At 45.3% G+C, this 18,820-nt stretch overlaps 2 protein-coding genes across 2 annotated transcripts; both read right to left on the bottom strand.

The window, feature by feature from the left end:
- Nucleotides 1-170: 170 nt before the first annotated feature.
- On the bottom strand, nt 171-8,476 carry LOC120728654 (GRB2-related adapter protein-like). Its single transcript, XM_040023698.1, has 5 exons — nt 7,938-8,476; nt 7,761-7,858; nt 7,354-7,473; nt 1,200-1,509; nt 171-1,090 (listed from the first exon to the last, which is right to left on the bottom strand). Exons 1-5 carry the CDS (start codon nt 8,013-8,015, stop codon nt 911-913), a joined length of 786 nt encoding a protein of 261 aa, XP_039879632.1. The 5' UTR covers nt 8,016-8,476; the 3' UTR covers nt 171-910.
- A 121-nt stretch (nt 8,477-8,597) lies between these two features.
- Nucleotides 8,598-18,698, bottom strand: brat1 (BRCA1-associated ATM activator 1). Its single transcript, XM_040023694.1, has 12 exons — nt 18,288-18,698; nt 15,431-15,579; nt 14,957-15,104; nt 14,271-14,727; nt 13,831-13,938; nt 13,589-13,680; nt 13,399-13,502; nt 12,849-13,035; nt 12,531-12,604; nt 11,788-11,872; nt 11,413-11,699; nt 8,598-10,479 (listed from the first exon to the last, which is right to left on the bottom strand). Exons 1-12 carry the CDS (start codon nt 18,412-18,414, stop codon nt 9,559-9,561), a joined length of 2,739 nt encoding a protein of 912 aa, XP_039879628.1. The 5' UTR covers nt 18,415-18,698; the 3' UTR covers nt 8,598-9,558.
- Nucleotides 18,699-18,820: the final 122 nt, after the last annotated feature.

Genomic DNA, 18,820 nt, shown 5'->3' with positions numbered 1-18,820 from the left:
TGAAGCACAGCCAAGCTTTGCTATGTAAATAACTTCCAGAGTTATTTAGGAAATAAGGATAATGGTGTCAGACACAGAAAGCGGCAAATCCTCAGATCTGTGAAGAGGGAACCAGAAGCATTGTTTGCTATTTGTCTTTATTACTTAAAATGGCATACATTATTTTTTTTAAAAAGCAACAAAAACCTGAAAAGTGCTACACTGATTTTGCACTGAAGTCCTCCAGTCTGCCTACAAAAGGCCGTTGGTTCATTTCTTTATAACTAAATAGACGTGAATCCACTTACACTCGCAGGTATTAGGTAGAGTTTAACAGTCAAAGGGTAATCCGGAGCGTAAGGGTGTGTTTTTGTTGTGATTTTGTGTAAGTGTGTGTGTGACATCTCTTCCTATCCAACTGTATTCAACCACAGACTGTATATAAAAGATTGAAAGAGCCTTGGGGTGTGAAAAATGAAGCCGCCGGTGAGGTGCATTAAACCTGGATTCTTTCTAATGGTCAGCAGCATTGCCGGGCAGCAGGCCTGTATGAGAAAATGACTGCAGTGCTCGTGGATGTATGACCTCAGGATCTGAACTGGTTCATGGTCTCAGTTGCCGTTTTCAGATCTTGCTGACTACAGCGTGGTGTTCATTTGATAAATGATGGTCCCGTTTGTAGTAAAATAGGCGATATGATTTAGGGCGGGCAAACCTTGAGATTGACAAGTCGCTATCGTAGAGACAGGACCTATCATTTAAAGGTCATAGTGAAAAGATGACAGGAAATAGGTCTTTAATCAGTAATGAAATCTGCTCAGTCAGTCTCATTTGACTAATCGTTTCAGCGATTGGTCACTGGATAAGAAAGGTGAGTCACTGCAGGCTGACTGATAAGTGTCAGCAACGCAGCCCCGGTCCTGATATGGCGTCAGTGGTACAGCGGCTGCACGTATTCCGGTGGAAAGACCCCCACCCGGCCTCGGCAGCGACCCCTCCAGCTCAAGGAGCTCGAGCAGTCCAGCAGGTCGATGATGTCACCGCGCAGGAAGTGGAGGTGGGCGGTGTGAGGGGGGGTGTAGTCGCAGAGGGCGTGAGCCAGCCGAGGCTTCTGCACAAAGACGGAGCCAAAACGGGGAAGTCAGACAGACAGGTGCGTGTTTAACAGAAGCACGAGTCGTTTATGAGAAACAGAGACGCGTCGAGGTGGTGTGTCATACCTCCACAACTGGTTTCAGCAGACGCGATGATGTATTTCCCTCAGGGTGAGAGGGGTTAGAGTAGAGACGGCCCGAGGGGATGGACTCCTGAGAGGTGCTTTTGTAAGGGTTAGGATAGGGGTTACGCGCCAAGTGCGACAACAGCTGAGGGGATGAGGGAGGATCTTTGAGGCAGACCACCTTCTCCACAGCAATGCTGTGAGTTCTGTAGAAATCCACCAACTGGTTGAGGGAACAGAACGACTCCTCCCAGATGCAGTACTGACCGCCGCCCTCCAGGACGCGGAAATGCTCCACCCTGTCGCCATAGCTGCAAGATAAGAGTCGTGTACATGGAGAACGAGAGAGCTGATGAGAAGGAAGACAAGCATGTGCGTCCTCATTCTTTGTTCGGGAACTCCCTCAGTCACACCACCAACTAAAATCACACTCCATCATTTTCAAATGTCTTTGTGTGAGCAGACACATTAACCTGCACAGAGCAACCGTGAAAGGTGAGGCCATGAAATGACTAGGCAAGCTGTTATTAACACTATTTCACTATTTCATCAGGAAGATTCAAACATAGTCCCCATAATTTAGTCAAAAACAATTATTTTTCAAATGTTATTATTTGTATTTGTTTTATAACGTGTCCCATCACAGTCACTGGGGTACTTTTATCTAGACTTAAAAGACGCACAACACTCGGATCTATTGCCTGCCCAATAAGAGTTCTGATGGACGTCATGCACTGGGTTAAACTTCAACTGTGATTCAAACAGCACGGCAATGCAACCATGGCAACTTTCAAACCCAGGAAACCCTCGATTAAAAACATGGCTCAGCATATATAAACATATGACCCTTACACTTATAAATCTCCACATAAATGACAATAAAGATGATGGTGAGTTTGTGTTGAAAGCGTTAGTGATGATGATCACGATGATGATGAACATGAGGAGAAAGATGATGATTAATATTCCTGATGGTTCTTATCATGACTGTTGCTCATTAACTTGAATTTCTTTCTTTCTTCCCGCTTTCTCTTTCTCTCGAACTCTGTTTAAGAAAACTGGCGTACACACATGCAGCACCTCTTGTCACACACTACACGTCATAGTCATTCACCTTTCCCAGTATCTACCTGTCCTGATATCTTAACCAACCTCTCCCTCTCTTTCTATTTTCTTTGGTCTGTGCTGTTTGGCTGTTTTTTTCTAATATGTCCTGTTCTATTCTTAGTTTAGTATTAACAACAGAACTTGTTAAAGGAAAAGATGGATTAATCAAACAACAAAGAATTGTGGAAAATGTTTTTTTAGCTGCTTAATTTTGCAGCTGGACATTAATATATAATGAAAAAAAATATAATACATATTTTAACCCTCCTTCTCTCTCTTGCTGGGAAACACACTGTGTTTGCTCAGGTCGACTTCACGGATTACAAAGAAGGGTAAGTACTTTATTTAGGGAACACATTTCCATCTCCACTATGAAACCTTATTACATTTGAACTGTAGCTTTGACCAACACACTCTCACTTCACATAATCTCTTTTGTTGTGTTATCTGTTTTGTGGGGAGTAACTGCCTTTGTGACGTTTTAGCTGTGTAATCATTGACAGACTGAGATATCTTTTCAGTTTCAACCATGCACCTTATACTACGTATACTACTGCATTTCTGTTGTGTGTAACTTAGATGTCAGACCCGCCCCCCGCCAACACACACACAACGCCGTTCAGCTATCTTAGTGAGGACCTTCATTGACATAATGCTTTCCCTGGCCCCTAACCCTAACCATTAAAAATGAATGCCTAACCCTTACCCTAAACCTAACCATAACCTAATTGTAACCCTGACACTAAAACCACATTTTGAGCCTCAAAAATGCCTTTAAATGCCTTCACATTTGTGAGAACCGGGTTGTGTGTCCTCACAAGTGACTGTTGGTTCTCACAAGTATAGTAGAATGCAGCTTTCGGTCCTCACAAAGATAGCTAGACAGGAACACAAACAGACACACACACATGCAGATAACTAAGTCTTAATTAGGCCGAGACTATGCAATGGAAACAATGGATTTACTGTTGAGATGATCTTACACGGGCATAACTGATAAATTTAGGGACCTTTCAGCAAAATGTTTTGCTAAATGAAAAAAAAAGGTAATCTGTTATTTTTAGTTTTATGAGATGTTCCTGGAACTGTTTAACCAACAACAACAAATAGTTTCAAAAGTTTTTGCTATGAGGAGTTTTTCACTGACAGGAGCAAGGGGCCCATTTTGACATGATGTTGCACAGGTGTGATTTATATAATATTGATTATGGCACTTTTGTACATGGATAGTACAGTACCAAGATCCTGGTACAAAACACGATGGGACCGTCCATTCTCTTCCACTTAGCCAATTCAGGGTCGCAGTCGTGGCTGGAGCCTATCCCAGCGTTCGTGGGGCGAGAGGAAGGGTACGGCCTGGACAGGTTGCTAACACATATTGAGACAGGCAACCATTCACACATACAGCTGATTTAGAATCACCGATTAACCCGACGACTGTGGGAGGAAGCCACACCTGCAGAGAACCCACTCAGACACTGAGCATGCAAAATCCACACAGAAGGCCCTGGACTAGAGTTAAACCCAGGACCTGCCTGCTGTGAGGAAATGATGCTAACCACCACACCGCTGTCCCACTCCCAAATATTATTACCATATTTATGAATAGTGTTTATGAGAAACGCGCCCAAGCTGAAATGTTTTTAACATGTGTCTCTGCAGTGCAGATAATGGATTTCCCTGTTAACAGCTCCATCTGCTGGGAATCTGAACTCTCACTCAGTGCGTGTTACATAATGATAACAAGCCTACAGACAGTTCTGTAAGGGTCAGAGGTCAGGGGTGTCATACATGCGGCAAAAGTTTTGGAAAATGTGGACATTTCAAAGTTAATAAATTCTGAACGTTCAACTGTATTTTTGTTTGTTTTAGCTTCTTTACTGTCAAAGACACAACCAATGGGCTGTTATCCACCAGACAGAGAAGTAACAGATAAACCATTAACTGCAAGAAAACTTCCTTTTTTAATTGTTAATATTCAGTTTAAAAACAGGAAAAATCCCTTCATAATCCCTGTTTACAAAATAAGTTTCTTTTTACAAATTAATAATGCTACACTCAATTCACAGATGATTTGCAATGCAGATGCTTCACTGGCTGATGAGCTGAACACGTTTTATGCTCGCTTCGACGCCGCAGCAATGAAAACAACAAACGGCTGCGCGCGCTCGGAGTGCACCAGTGAAGAAAATGCATTCGTCATCACAGAGCATGCCGTGAGGAACACCTTCAGGAGGGTGAACACCAGGAAGGCAGCAGGACCAGATGCAATCCCTGGCCGGGTCCTTAGAGCCTGCGCTGATCAACTAGCACCAGTGTTCACGGAGATCTTCAACCTCTCCCTGGCCCAAGCTGTGGTTCCCACGTGCTTCAAACGGTCCATTATTGTCCCTGTTCCAAAGAAACAACAGCCCGCTTGCCACAATGACTACCGTCCAGTAGCACTGACTTCAATTGTGATGAAGTGTTTTGAAAGACTGATGAGAGATCACATCACTTCTTCACTTCCTGCCACCATCGACTCACTTCAGTATGCTTACCGGACTAATCGTTCCACAGACGATGCCATATCTCACCTGCTCCACACATCCCTGAGTCACCTGGACACTGGCAGAGGGAATTATGTTAGGATGCTGTTCGTGGACTACAGTTCAGCATTCAACACAATAATTCCCTCTAAGCTTTTCACCAAGTTGACGGATCTAGGACTCAGCTCATCACTGTGTCAGTGGATCCTCAACTTCCTCACAGACAGACCCCAATCAGTGAGGGTGGGAAAACAAGTCTCCCCCTCCATCTCACTCAGCACTGGAGTGCCTCAGGGCTGTGTTTTAAGCCCCCTGCTGTACTCACTGTACACTTATGACTGTGTAGCCACATCAGACACCACCTCCATTGTCAAGTTTGCTGACGACACTGCTGTTGTGGGCCTGATCTACGACAACATCGAGACGGCCTACCTGGAGGAGATTAGGAACCTGGAGACCTGGTGCCAGGAGAATAACCTCCTCCTAAACATCAGCAAGACTAAGGAGCTGATCGTGGACTTCACTACAAAGCAGGCGAGGAATTACAAACCCCTCATCATCAGTGGCACGCCAGTGGAGAGAGTGGACAGTTTCCGATACCTGGGTGTCCACATCACTCAGGACCTGTCATGGTCCTGTCACATCAACACCCTGGTTAAGAAAACCCGTCAGCGTCTCTTCTTCCTCAGAAGACTTAGAGACTTCCATCTGCCACTGAAGGTGCTCAAGAACTTCTACTCCTGCACCATCGAGAGCGTCCTGACGGGAAACATCTGCACCTGGTTTGGGAACAGCACCAAGCAGGACAGACGAGATCTGCAAAGGGTGGTGCGCTCGGCAGAACGCATCATTCAATCAGAGCTCCCTGACCTGCTGTCCATCTACACTAAGCGGTGCAAGTCCAAAGCTAGGAAGATTATGAGGGATCTCTCCCATCCCAACAATGGACTCTTCTCACTGTTGAGGTCTGGGAAGCGCTTCCGCTCCCTTAAGGCCAAAACAGAGAGAATGAGGAGGAGCTTCTTCCCCCAGGCTATTCGGGGCCTGAACCAGGTGTAGGACTGGACTCTCCCAAACACGTCACTATAAGACTGGACTCTCACACACGTCACCACACATTTCCTATAATCCTATAATTCCTATAATTTATAATCCTTATCTTTATAATCTCTTCTGCTATTTGCACATTCTTTACTGTAAATTCCTAAGTTAATTTGTAAATTTTTGTAGTAAACTGTAAATTGTAAATATTGTAAAACTTTTCTTCTGTCATTTAATGGTCGGGCATTGTACAGCTACAAGCATTTCACCCCCATGTCATACTGTGTATGGTTGTGTGTGTGTGACAAATAAAATTTGAATTTGAATTTGAATTTGAATTTGAATTTGATGTCTGTCACAGCAAATAAACAAAGTCCTTCATTTCTTTATTTCCTTTACAGTCTGAGCCCAATGACCCTGCTGACAGTTTTTTTTTTAAATTTACTACAGCAGTATTTCTTTGTAATGATAAAAAGCAGAAGTATTGTTTCTGAAGACATCTCTGGCAATCAAACTGTAGTTTACCTTCTTTACATTGAAAATCTTTTAAATGAGTTACTGTGCGTTAGCTTTACCGCTCCAACCCACTTAAGATGAAACTGAGCGTATGTGGCCCATGATGTAAAACTCCTGGTTTGTCCTGGATTGTAATGTGTTTTCCATGATAATAAAAACAAGACTGGGCACAGACTACACAGCCATTCCTCCTGAATCTTTATCGCCCTCTGCTGATCGACTTTAGCATCACATTGTTTTTTTTTTTCTGTACACCTCTCATCTCTCGTAAACCTCGCAGGTAGACAGATGTTACGCCTTAAAATGTTAACATGAGCACATTGTGTACGTGCCCGTCTGTGTCATGTGTCCATTACATAATGTACCTGTGTTTAATTAAAGACTGTCTGTTGTTACGCAATGGCCCGATTATTGAACACATTCAATTTACCCTTAGTGATTAAATGTGTCCCACGTCACTTTGGTGACCCAGATTGCACCGCCCCCTCCTCCTCCTCTCTGTGCTCTGTCTGTGCTGCTGTGATATTTTTAGTTCAACCGGTTCTCATAAAGCAATTTAAATAGTCTGGCTCTCCTATGTGCCGACCCTGACACACGCTCAGAGACACGTGGACGCTTTAATGTGCTCATTTAGTCAGTGGGATGGAAAACAAACATCCAACAGCACACTTAATACCGCAGGGACACGCTGCAGGGATGTGTGCGTGGGGGAGTGTGTGTGTTTCACGCGGCATGTGTGGTTTGAGTTCAGCCCCAGCTTTGAACAGTCGTTGATCATAAAGATGGAGTTTGATATAACAGGTGGATGAATGGGTTATTTAAGCAGGACAGCAGAGTGAGCCCATGAGAAATGAACATGGAAACAGACCATGCTTGAGTCAGATTTAAGCACATTCTTTCATCCCGACTGAAGCTGACGTTCTTGTTTTTGTGTTTGTGTGTGTTTGTGGTGCATTCACTGACCTAACAGAGAGGGAAAACTCTCCCGGAGCTGATTCACTCTCCCTCACCAGGAACACTCCAGTGTCCTGCCAACGCAGACGCTGTTCAGCCTCAAGTCTTGACACCGGTCCTGCAAACCAGCTACCAGAGCACACAACAGCACACACTTCTCACACACTTCTCTTGGCATTTAAAAGACAATTAAAGCAGTATTCAAATCAGTTATGTAAGTCAGTGTTTCTCCCATTTTAGCTCACAAAAGGAATAAAGCACAAATGATGACATCCTAAATTGTTGCTTTTTTATCTTTAGGCCTCTAAAACTCCTTAAAATGATACAATCCAATCACAAGAAAACAGTCTGACTACACACTGAAGCCTGATAAGGGTTACTCATGCAGCACAAGTGGACAAAATAGTTCTTTTTACGGGTGTGGAAGGAGGGAAATGTAGTTCCCGGGCGCGTAGCCACGCTTCCCCTGGATCTCTGCTGTCACCCAGCAAGAATCCTCCTCCATTTCTGTCACCTATAACACACATGCACACGCACAATTACTCTGCGTCGACATACAAAACATTTGTCAACGCATTAAAAGACCTACTTACCTTGATGATATCACCTTTGTGAAAACTGATCTCGTCTGCTTCTGACGCTGCGAAAGAGAAAAGAGCCACAGCCTCCATCCCAGACAGAAAGAGTGCAGCGGAGGAGCCTCGGCAACAGTTTCACTTCATGAATGGAGAGATACTACAGCTGAGTAGAGGACAGCACGGGGTGATGACATAATCACTGTGTGTGTGTGTGCGTAGTGGCTGATATTCTGCTCTTAAGTTAATGAGCAGAGTTTTTCTGCGTCCCTTTCTGCATACATGTGACAGAGTTAGAGCGCGAACACGTGGAGATGGCGACCGCCTCTTTCCATTCCCAGCTTCTCTGCCTACACACTTTAAACTCTGGGGCTTTATTAAAGCACGTCCACCAGGGAAACCAGCGACAGTGGGAGGCTCACACTTTGAAGCAATGGAAAAGGACCTGAAGTAGACTGCAATGCTAAAAGATCAGGACAGGAGGTAACAAAGTGGCTCCAGCTGATTTGGTTACTCGCGCTTTTGACAGGGAAATGCGTGTTTTGAAACCTGAGCTTAAAGATTGCCTGTGTGCGTTTAAGCACAACAAAATAACATCTACACAGTCAGAGGATGCAGCGGAGGACGCCTTCACAGATTCCCTTAGTGACTGATAAAAAACGTAATAAAATAACACGCTTTTTCACAAAATATGCATTTATTTAGAGGATTTTGATGTGAATAAACTTCAGTTGAGCTTTTACATCCCACTTATGTGAGTGGCCACTGTGACATCATTCAGTGGCAGGTTGGACAATGCAAAGAAAGTGTTTGGCAACTCTTTTGCTTCACATCAACTCTGGGATTGTCTATATTTAGCTCATATTCTCATTTAAAATGGTGCACGAGCAGCAAACAAATGCTGACAATTTACTGCGACACATTGCTATAGCTATATGTTTTAAATGTGGCTGGGGTCCTTATAGGATGATGGGTCTTTTCTTTTAATTAATTACATGAAATATGATCAAAAAGGTTTGTAAGTACAGGTGTAAAAATGCTGTCACTGTGCCTTTATGCTTCTCTCCTCCTGAGGGCTGGATCTCCTCCACTGCGAGCCTTCAACTTGAATTTTGTTGCGGAAGAGAGGACAAAGTCGCAGGGAGCCAAATCTGCCTTTTCAGTGAGCTGTGTGTAATTTGGAGTGAACGTCCTCCCTTTGACGCTTCAGGGTGCTACGGGAGAACTTGGCACTGAGGGGGTGATCCCCCAGGACAAATTCAGAAGTAGGTCAGAAAAATCAACAACCACTCTCCTGGTCTCACCCACAGCGCCACCTTTGGAGCTTTAGACTACACTGAGTCTGAGTCATAGCTGAGATCCAGGGATGATCCTGGACATTCAAGCTGGGAGCGATGCATAGCAGCGGCACTGTGAGTGGTGTAAAGGTGCAGGTGACAGTGGGCACATTTAAATCAGTGGAGTGGAGTCACAAAACTTTTTGATTACAACTCAACTGCTGCATTACAATTATCCAGGTGAAAGAAGTAAACAAGCAAACAAATAAAAAACCACAATTAGCGTGCTCCTCTTGGATTCAACGAATTTGAATATTGCAACAACACGAAGAGAAATGTACCTTGATTTATTCGTGTGTGCGTTAGTAGCAGTCCACTATGACCTCTTGCCCTGGTTGTGTGTTTGAATGAGTGTGAGAGGTGCTCGCAGTTAGTATGTCCTGCAGTAGTGAGAGGGGCGAGTTATGCACGTGGTCACTGCTTCTACTGAGGATCTCCAGCCTGTCGTCCAAACCCAGAGAGCCCAACGCTTCACACACGCTTACGCGCTCGCAATGACTCACAGCGCTCGCTCCTTCCTCGCTGTGGTCTTCAAAGCTGGTGGCATTGAGTGCATTTAAATCTCTCTCAGCATTAGCCTCAGTCCTTACACCCAGTATCTTTCTGATCTCTTGTGCCCAACCTGCTCTGGGCAGCTCACAGGACACTCTGGCAACTGTCGCCGTGGCATCAGATACATCTGGGTCCCCTTGCGATGCTGGACAAACTGTCACTTTGAGTGTTATCAGCAGTCTACAGGCCTTTAAAGCTACAGGCCTATCGCAGTCGACCAGACCGCTCAGCAATGCAGAGATGACTCCCTGCTCAACCAGACTCTTCAACACGTCGACTAAATCTGACTCCGCGTCCTGTGCGCGCGTGTCTCCGTGTGTGTGAAGTGTGTAGGCTCGGTCAGGCATCACAGCGTACGCGTGTGGTTGGGCCGGACGTGCGTCCGAGCCCTTCGTGTAACTCCCGTGCCCCAAAAAGGCTTTGTCCAGCAGCAACTCCGCCAGCTCCAGCGTGTGAACTTTGACCTCCCAGTCCAGATCGGCACAGCCTCGTGAGAGGACGGAGCGTACAGACTGCATGAGGAGAGAGCAGGAGGGGGAGGCAGGCGACGACGGGGGCGTGTGTGACGTATGTGAAGAGAACCAGGCGATGAAGAACTTCACAACAGCCCTCCTGGCAAACCCTTCTGTGTCCTGGGAGAGAATCTCAAGCAGCCGGGTCACGATTTCAGTCTGGAGATAGACGGGACATCGAGTTAGCAAAACCGGGCAAGTTCAAATCAAACTACAGATGAACTATTATCATTTAAATCTGATATCTGTTCTGAGCCCCACTATCTCTATCTTGAGTGTTGCTGTTATTCCACAGAACAAAACAAAAAGTGGAAAAAATCTTCCCTAATGCAATTGATGCTTTGAACAGAAGCTGGAGGTGTTTTCAGCTCAGGCTGTCTACTATTAGGAAGGTCCACAGTTCGACGCCCAGCTCATCTAATGTCACAGTGTGTTGAGGCACAACAATAAACGCCAAATCCCACTGCATCTCTGCTCTGTTGCCCTCTCAGAATAAGCCTTTTACTTCTACTAAACACAGCGTGTTATTGCCTTTGCCACAAAAACACCTCCTTCCAGCTGAACAGTTGACTCAAACAAGTGCAGGTTCACACAGAGCACATGTGGCAGCTGTGAAAGAGTCTGGATAGACCACGGCAAAAATTATATAATTATTGCGGATGCAAGATCATCTGTGAAAACAACGGGGCACCACTGGTGAACCTGCCAGTTCAGGTGTTTTCTTACTAATGCCTGTGCCAATCTGTGACCACAGGCTCCACTGAAGGATGCTGGGTACTTGTGCCACCCTCATGGAGTCTTCTTCTGACAGCTTGGTGATAAAGCCTGCTGGAGGTCACTGTGCTGGCCACACTGTGTGATCTTCTTGTTGCCTCTTCAGTGCACATGTTGTCACTTTTATTTGCACCAAAGCAGGTGAAATAAACCAGTTTGTTATACAAATACATGCTACATATATAATATCGGTGTTAAGATTCTAATATTTACTGTTTTTGAGTATTCACATGTGTCTTTATCCTCCTGTCATGCATGCACGTTCATGTACACATTCCTCGGTCCTATTTCGACAGGTTTGCCTTTACTTCTTCTCACCTGCTCCTGTGTAGGTGCTGCCCCCTCCTGCCAGCTGTGCATCACTGTCTGTGCCAGTGCTTTGATTGCGCTGGCTCTCACATAACTCTCTGGATCCTGCAGAGCCTCCCTGAGGAGAGGAGTGGTACAGCAGCAGCCACCCAGCAGGGCCTCAGAGGCATCGCACGCCTGCTCAGCTGGCGCCTGGCAGACACGCATCGCTCCCAGGTGCCCCAGAAACTCCATCGTTGAGTCTCTTACCTCCCAGCGCATGTCACACGCACGCTTCTTCACCACCTGGACGAGATCTAACAGACACAAACAATGTGATTTGTTGTGCAGATCTACTGCACAGGCTTTATGAGCTACAGGGAAGATGCTAACACTGTGATTTACCGTGTCTGAGCTGGTCTGTTATAAAGGAGACGTCTGTGCAAACACTCATCCACTTTACCAAGGCTTGGTAGGACTTATGTAGCACCTGAAAAACAAAGACACAGTCATCTTATCACGATGTTCAGTCCAAAAAACATTTTTGTTCCCCTCAACCTGCCTTTTAAAATCTTGAACCTTTCTCTATCTCATTAGTTCTTGTCCATTCAAAAATAAAAAAGCAGAAACTTGTGCTTTTTACATGACTCTATGACAATTACAGAAAATTGTGTAAAGAAGATTTTTGATGCTTGAAAGTGAGCAAAAGAAATTTAACTTTGACCTGTGTAAAAACAGGTTGAGATACTCAGGTTACTGACGCCATCTGCTGGATGGTTTGGGACTCTTAGTTCCAAATAATGAAAGAAGTGACAGTCCTTCAACGTACAGTGATACTTTCAGACAACAGTGTGTTACGACCACAGTCTGGGGAGAGATATTCCTGGCTTCGTGCGCTATGGAAAAACTTCACTAACTCCAACTTTAACCACATCCATCACCTTTACAACGAACTAGAAATGAAACTCTAAGATAGATCTTACACAGGTCAGGATATTGACCCAACCCAGTGTAATGGGATGAGAGCCAGGGTGCATCCATATTAATTCACACCTACAGCCAGTTTAGGTGTGAATCAAAGCAGCTGTACAAATCTCTGATAGTTGTGATCATCTTACATCTGTGAACAAAAACACGCACAAACTTACAGTGGGATCAGAATCAGGATTGTCCAGATACTGTATCAGAAGTGTGAGCACGTCAGTCAGCTTGCCATTTGCTCCTGAAACACAAACAGACACATAAATTAACTCAGCGTGTTCCTTTAACATTTGTTTTTCCCACATATGCCATATACTACTTTTGTTTTGTAGAAGTATCTTACAGAATTTTTAAAAACTCATCACTTTACTTTTAATATATGCACTAAAGGTCTTTATATCCTCCATAAAGAGAATGGTTGTTTTCAGTATTCCCTTTTAGTTCCATTCATGTAATATGGATTCTAACTCTAATGACAGCTTCACCTGGGCTGTTACTGACAGCTGTCAGAGCCTCTAGAGCACATTTCTGAACTTTCCCACTGCCAATGACATTCCTGAAAACTTCACTACAGCCAGCGGACGAGGAGGACGAGTCGCCGCTGCAGATCCTCAGTAACGACAGAATTCCAGACACGATTAAATCCGGAGCGCAGGGGAGGCAGTCAGGATCCTGAGGGAGAGAGGCAGATTATAAGCCTTTCCATGCATTAGAAACAAAGCTAACACCTTATAACATGGCCTGCGACTAAGGGCGTGTTACTTCTATCATTCAGATTTTATCAGAAATTACAATGTAATTATGTTTACATGCATCTACTTAAGTGTACAGTACAGGAAAGAATTATTATTATACCTGTTATCCCCTTATTCTAGTGTGCCTGCCTTTAATTGTGTGTATGTAAATGTAATTACATTGTAATTACAAATAAATACCCTAAAAAGCCTGTTTTATTACAGAGGAATTAAAAATTATAGTGTTAACCGAAAAAGATCCAATATTTACTTAGCCACTCTCTCCTGTCCTTACACTCACCATGTGTGCGATCTGAGGTGTGTTTGTTAGACACACACTGATCATGGAGATGCAGGAGGTTTTGCTCTTCAGCTGCTCAGTCATGGCAAACCGATGCATGTCTCCTATAGGCCCAGATCTCATGTTACTCCATAACATAAATGCAAGATAACACAGATTTTTCTCAAGAGTGTACGTCTTTGTGGGTCACCTGCAGTGTTTGTTCCTAGTCGGTTCTGGCCAGATATGATGTCGAGGGGTAGCAGCAGTAATCTCACAGACTGAGCTGTGTGGACACGGTCACTGCACATAAAACCAGAAGAAGAAGAAGAAGAAGAAAAGTTTGCAGACAAGACACTAGACTGACAAATCCTCATGGCTTTTTAACAGAAAACCCAACCTCTACAGACTTTTGTGTACAGAGTTTGTGTTGGCTGAACAAGCTGTGCTTACTGATGGCTGCCACGGAGAAAAGCAGCTGCAGCATGGACGAGGTCAGCAGGTTTCCTGACGTTCAACATGAAAGTTAAAAGACGGGTGATGCGCTGGTCTGGGACGCGGCTGCAGGAGCAAGCACAGCAAGAGTCTATAAACTAAACCAGAAAGAGGCTGAACAGCAGCACAGTCACTAATGTATACTTAAAAACAACCACTAAGTAAATGCTGTGAATGATGGCTGACCATTACACTGTCCTGTTGTATTGCATAGATCAACAGAACAAAGCCATTGATGCTATATCTATTAGCAGATTTGCATATTCAGCCAGGAAGCGCCACTGTCCTCACCATCCTCTTAAAGTCACTACTTAAAACCTAAATAATCTCTAGTAGAGACAAAAAAGGACAGACAACTCTATAAAGCTACACTCTACTGTGTTTTATGAGGGGTTTACCTGCATGCAGCTAGAATGACATCCATCAGAGGCAGTGTGAGTTCACTACAGTCTGCTGCCACCATTTCCTCCAGAGAAGCTGTGACTGTCTGCAGCAGCTTGTCATGCAGAGGAGGCTTGGTCTGGCCCAGGAGCAGAGCCAGCAATCTGAGGGTCTGCTGACACTGATGAAGCTGTGCGCTTCCCTTGGGAACCCCCAGCGCCCTCTTGAGGTACTCTGAGATTGCATCGACAACAGCGGTGCAATCTTGGTTTATTTCCATGGGCTCGGCTGGGTTTTCTACAACTGCCTTGGACACGCTTGTGTTCTGCTCATCTTCCTTCTTGTCGGTGCCATTACATCCTATAGATGAGACAGGCTGACAGAACAGCAGGACATGGGCGAGCATTTGATTGGCAGCCGAGGCAACAAATAGGCTTGTGTCTGTCTGGAGTTGCAGAAGCGGCTCAATGAAATCTAAAACAAACAAACAAAGATAATACATATATATGAGGATGCGTCAGAATTACAACAATATAATACCTATAGCACAGTGCCTCTCGCCCTATGGCAGCTGGGAAAGATCCAGCCCCCAGTGACCCTGAATTTGATATGCAAGAGCAAACAAATGAAAGGATGAACAGAAATAGCATATTATCCTTAACACTAATGATCCCCCTCTCATGAATCGATGCACAAAACTCACCTGCTTGTATAAAGAAGCTAAGACCATTTGGATGCTGCAGTGTGGTCCTTAAGCCCTGGATCCAGCCAATCCGTATGCAGGGATCCTCCCAGAGCCCTAACTCCTGCCAGTGCTGACAGCTAAAGACAAGATCCAGAACTAAGGACTCCTGCAAGAGAGAGAGGGAGGCACAATAATAGAGCAGATAAGCACTGGAATATTTTGTAACAGTTTACTAACAGTTTACTTGGGCAGGGATAGCTCAGTAGGTAGAGTGGTGGCCCCACGATCGGAAAGTCGGTGGTTTGAATCCACTGAACGGCTACCCTGAGGTACCCCTGAGCAAGGTACCGTCCCTACACACTGCTCCCCGGGCGCCCAATGGCTGCCCACTGCTTCACTGAGTGAATGGGTTAAATGCAGAGAGGAATTTCCCCACAGGGATCAATAAAGCATTCTTTCTTTCTTAAATGCAACAGGCGTCAGAAGCTCTACCTTAAGAACTATGAAGTCATCCTCAGCAGCAGCCAATAAGCCGATGAGTCTGAGAGTGAAGGAGAGGACACCTGAGGCTGAAGCCGTGTCATGAATCACAGCAGATATGAACTGAAGCAGACACGGACAGGCCTCCAGCAGAGACTCCCCTTCAAAGAGTGAAAGAAAAGAAAAACAATGATACAGATTTACAAAGGATCACTTTTTTATGTGCACCATAAAGAGAAATGATAAAGGTATAAAAGACATGAAAAAGGAACATTTTAAATTTAAATTTATCTTTATTAATGCAATATAACATATATATATATATATATATATATATATATATATATATATATCCCCTCCAACTACCGACCAATAACCTGCCTCAGCACCACATGGAAGCTCCTGTCAGGCATCATATCGGCTAAGATGAACAGGCACATGAGTCAATACATGAGCGGGACACAGAAAGGAATTGGCAAGAATACCAGAGGCGCAAAACACCAGCTACTGGTAGACAGAACAGTCAGCCGAGACTGCAAGACCAGACTGACCAACCTGTGCACGGCCTGGATTGATTACAAGAAGGCCTATGACTCAATGCCCCACAGCTGGATACTGGAATGCCTAGAATTGTACAAGATCAATGGGACCCTAAGAGCCTTCATCAGGAACTCAATGGGGATGTGGCGTACAACACTAGAGGCCAACTCCAAGCCCATAGCACAAGTCACCATCAAGTGCGGGATCTACCAAGGAGATGCTCTGTCCCCACTGCTGTTCTGCATAGGCCTGAACCCCCTCAGTGAGATCATTAACAAGACTGGCTACGGATACCGACTACGGAACGGAGCAGTTGTCAGCCACCTCCTGTACATGGATGACATCAAGCTGTATGCCAAGAATGAACGAGACATCGATTCACTGATCCACACTACCAGGCTATACAGCAATGACATTGGAATGTCGTTCGGACTGGAGAAGTGTAGTCGGATGGTAACAAAGAGAGGGAAGGTAGTCAGAACTGAGGGGATTGAACTACCAGAAGGCAACATTGCAGACATAGAGGACAGTTACAAGTACCTGGGGATCCCGCAGGCAAATGGGAACCATGAAGAGGCCGCTAGAAAGGCTGCAACCACCAAGTACCTGCAGAGGGTCAGGCAAGTCCTGAGGAGTCAGCTGAATGGTAAGAACAAGATCCGGGCCATCAACACGTACGCCCTGCCCGTGATCAGGTACCCTGCTGGGGTAATAGGCTGGCCAAAGGAGGAGATAGAAGCCACTGACATAAAGACAAGAAAGCTCCTTACCATGCATGGAGGGTTTCACCCCAAGTCCAGCACCCTGAGGCTGTACGCTAAGCGGAAGGAAGGGGGCCGGGGACTGGTGAGTGTCAGCACCACAGTCCAGGATGAGACAAGGAACATCCAAGAATACATTGGGAAGATGGCCCCAACTGACCGAGTGCTCAGTGAATACCTCAGGCAGCAGAAACCCAATAAAGAGGAGGGAGACGAGGAACCATCATGGAAGGACAGGCCCCTGCACGGTATGTACCACCGGCAGATAGAGGAGGTGGCTGATATCCAGAAATCCTACCAGTGGCTGAACAAAGCTGGACTGAAAGACAGCACAGAGGCACTAATCATGGCAGCACAAGAACAAGCTCTGAGTACAAGATCCATAGAGGCTGGGGTCTATCACACCAGGCAAGACCCCAGGTGCAGGCTGTGTAAAGATGCCCCAGAGACAATCCAACACATAACAGCAGGGTGCAAGATGCTAGCAGGCAAGGCATACATGGGACGCCATAACCAGGTGGCTGGCATAGTGTACAGGAACATCTGTGCCGAGTATAACCTGGAAGTCCCGAGGTCAAAATGGGAGATGCCCCCAAGGGTGGTGGAGAATGACCGAGCTAAGATCCTGTGGGACTTCCAGATACAGACGGACAAAATGGTGGTGGCTAACCAACCGGACATAGTGGTGGTAGACAAACAGAAGAAGACGGCCGTAGTGATCGATGTAGCGGTTCCGAATGACAGCAATATCAGGAAGAAGGAACACGAGAAGCTGGAGAAATACCAAGGGCTCAGAGAAGAGCTCGAGAGGATGTGGAGGGTGAAGGTAACGGTGGTCCCCGTGGTAATCGGAGCACTAGGTGCGGTGACTCCCAAGCTAGGCGAGTGGCTCCAGCAGATCCCGGGAATAACATCGGAGATCTCTGTCCAGAAGAGCGCAGTCCTGGGAACAGCTAAGATACTGCGCAGGACCCTCAAGCTCCCAGGCCTCTGGTAGATGACCCGAGCTTGAAGGATAAACCGCCCGCAGGGGCGTGCTGGGTGTTTTTTTTTATATAAGTATCTTTGAGTTTTGGGATCTTTTACAAAGTGTAAATGTTATCTGCAAATATCGGTGATATAATCTGAGTAATAATCACCTACAAATACAGTGATTCGCTGCATGGTATTAAGTTTAGATCAGTTCTCTGGAGAATGAGGGCTCTTTAAAACACACCTTTCAGCTTTTCATGTATTTTGAAGCTGTTTTTTCGGAGAACTGGAATGTAAATGTGCTTGTCTCTGTCTCAGCTTGTGTCGTTTAAATATGCTATAAGCCATAAATGAAGCAGAAGTGACAGTCAACACAAAAAAGACAGTCATCGCATGTTTGTTTCATTTTCAAAATATCTGTTATTCAACCCAGGGTAGAGGGTTACATACTGAACTTAAAGAATAGAAATAAAGTATCGATTAGATGGTATCGATACTTTTAATAATATAATATTTGAATCGATCCTCCTATTAGAAAGATAGTGGGAGAGGAGGAAGAATGAAGACACTATCCTGTTAGGGTCAGTACTACTAACCAGCCTCGGTGAGCGCTGTGAACCAGTCCAGCAGTTTCTCCAGAATGGTGTCATCGGGCAGCGAGCTCCCTGAGGCCGCCAGCACCTCACAGACCCGGGGCAGCAGTGACACACACTCTCTGTCCATGGTGCTAAGGTGTGCGTGTTAATAACCGCAGTTGCTAGCTTAGGTCTTTACAACTAGGAGTTATATAAAGTCTACACATTCTCTAACCACTCATGTCAATGTAAATGTGACCTCTAGCTAAATTATGCAGTACAGACCAAACTGAAGCAGCCACTTTAAACACACAAAGTCGTTGGTTTTTGTACGTTACTAAACGAACGTCTCGCGGGAAACAGTTTCGGATCTACCGGTGTGTCGTTTCCTTTTCCGTGCTTCCGGGCGGGTCTCACGCCGCTGCGCTCTTCGCTGATCTCTAAACATCACTGTGGGGGAAAATTACCACCAGTAGCTGTTGTACTTCCGGCCCCTATGCTTTACAGCTTTACTGCTTCTGCGCAGCCTTTCCACGCGCCTTTGAGGAGGTTCC

This window comes from Simochromis diagramma, unplaced genomic scaffold, assembly GCF_900408965.1.
Source record: "Simochromis diagramma unplaced genomic scaffold, fSimDia1.1 OVJJ01000302.1, whole genome shotgun sequence".
Lineage (NCBI taxonomy): Eukaryota > Metazoa > Chordata > Actinopteri > Cichliformes > Cichlidae > Simochromis > Simochromis diagramma.
The sequence above is the reverse complement of the archived record's forward strand: the minus strand, read 5'-3'. Positions and strand labels throughout refer to the sequence as shown.

Coding starts and splice junctions, on each gene's coding strand:
- LOC120728654 (XM_040023698.1), bottom strand. CDS start 8,015: ATGGAGGCTGTGGCTCTTTTCTCTTTCGCAGCGTCAGAAGCAGACGAG. Junction 7,859..7,937: donor ACAAAGGTGATATCATCAAG/GTAAGTAGGTCT, acceptor TGTGTGTTATAG/GTGACAGAAATGGAGGAGGA. Junction 1,510..7,353: donor GAGTTTTCCCTCTCTGTTAG/GTCAGTGAATGC, acceptor CTTATCTTGCAG/CTATGGCGACAGGGTGGAGC.
- brat1 (XM_040023694.1), bottom strand. CDS start 18,414: ATGGACAGAGAGTGTGTGTCACTGCTGCCCCGGGTCTGTGAGGTGCTG. Junction 13,036..13,398: donor CACCTCAGATCGCACACATG/GTGAGTGTAAGG, acceptor TCTCTCCCTCAG/GATCCTGACTGCCTCCCCTG. Junction 11,873..12,530: donor ATCCTGATTCTGATCCCACT/GTAAGTTTGTGC, acceptor TTTGTTTTTCAG/GTGCTACATAAGTCCTACCA.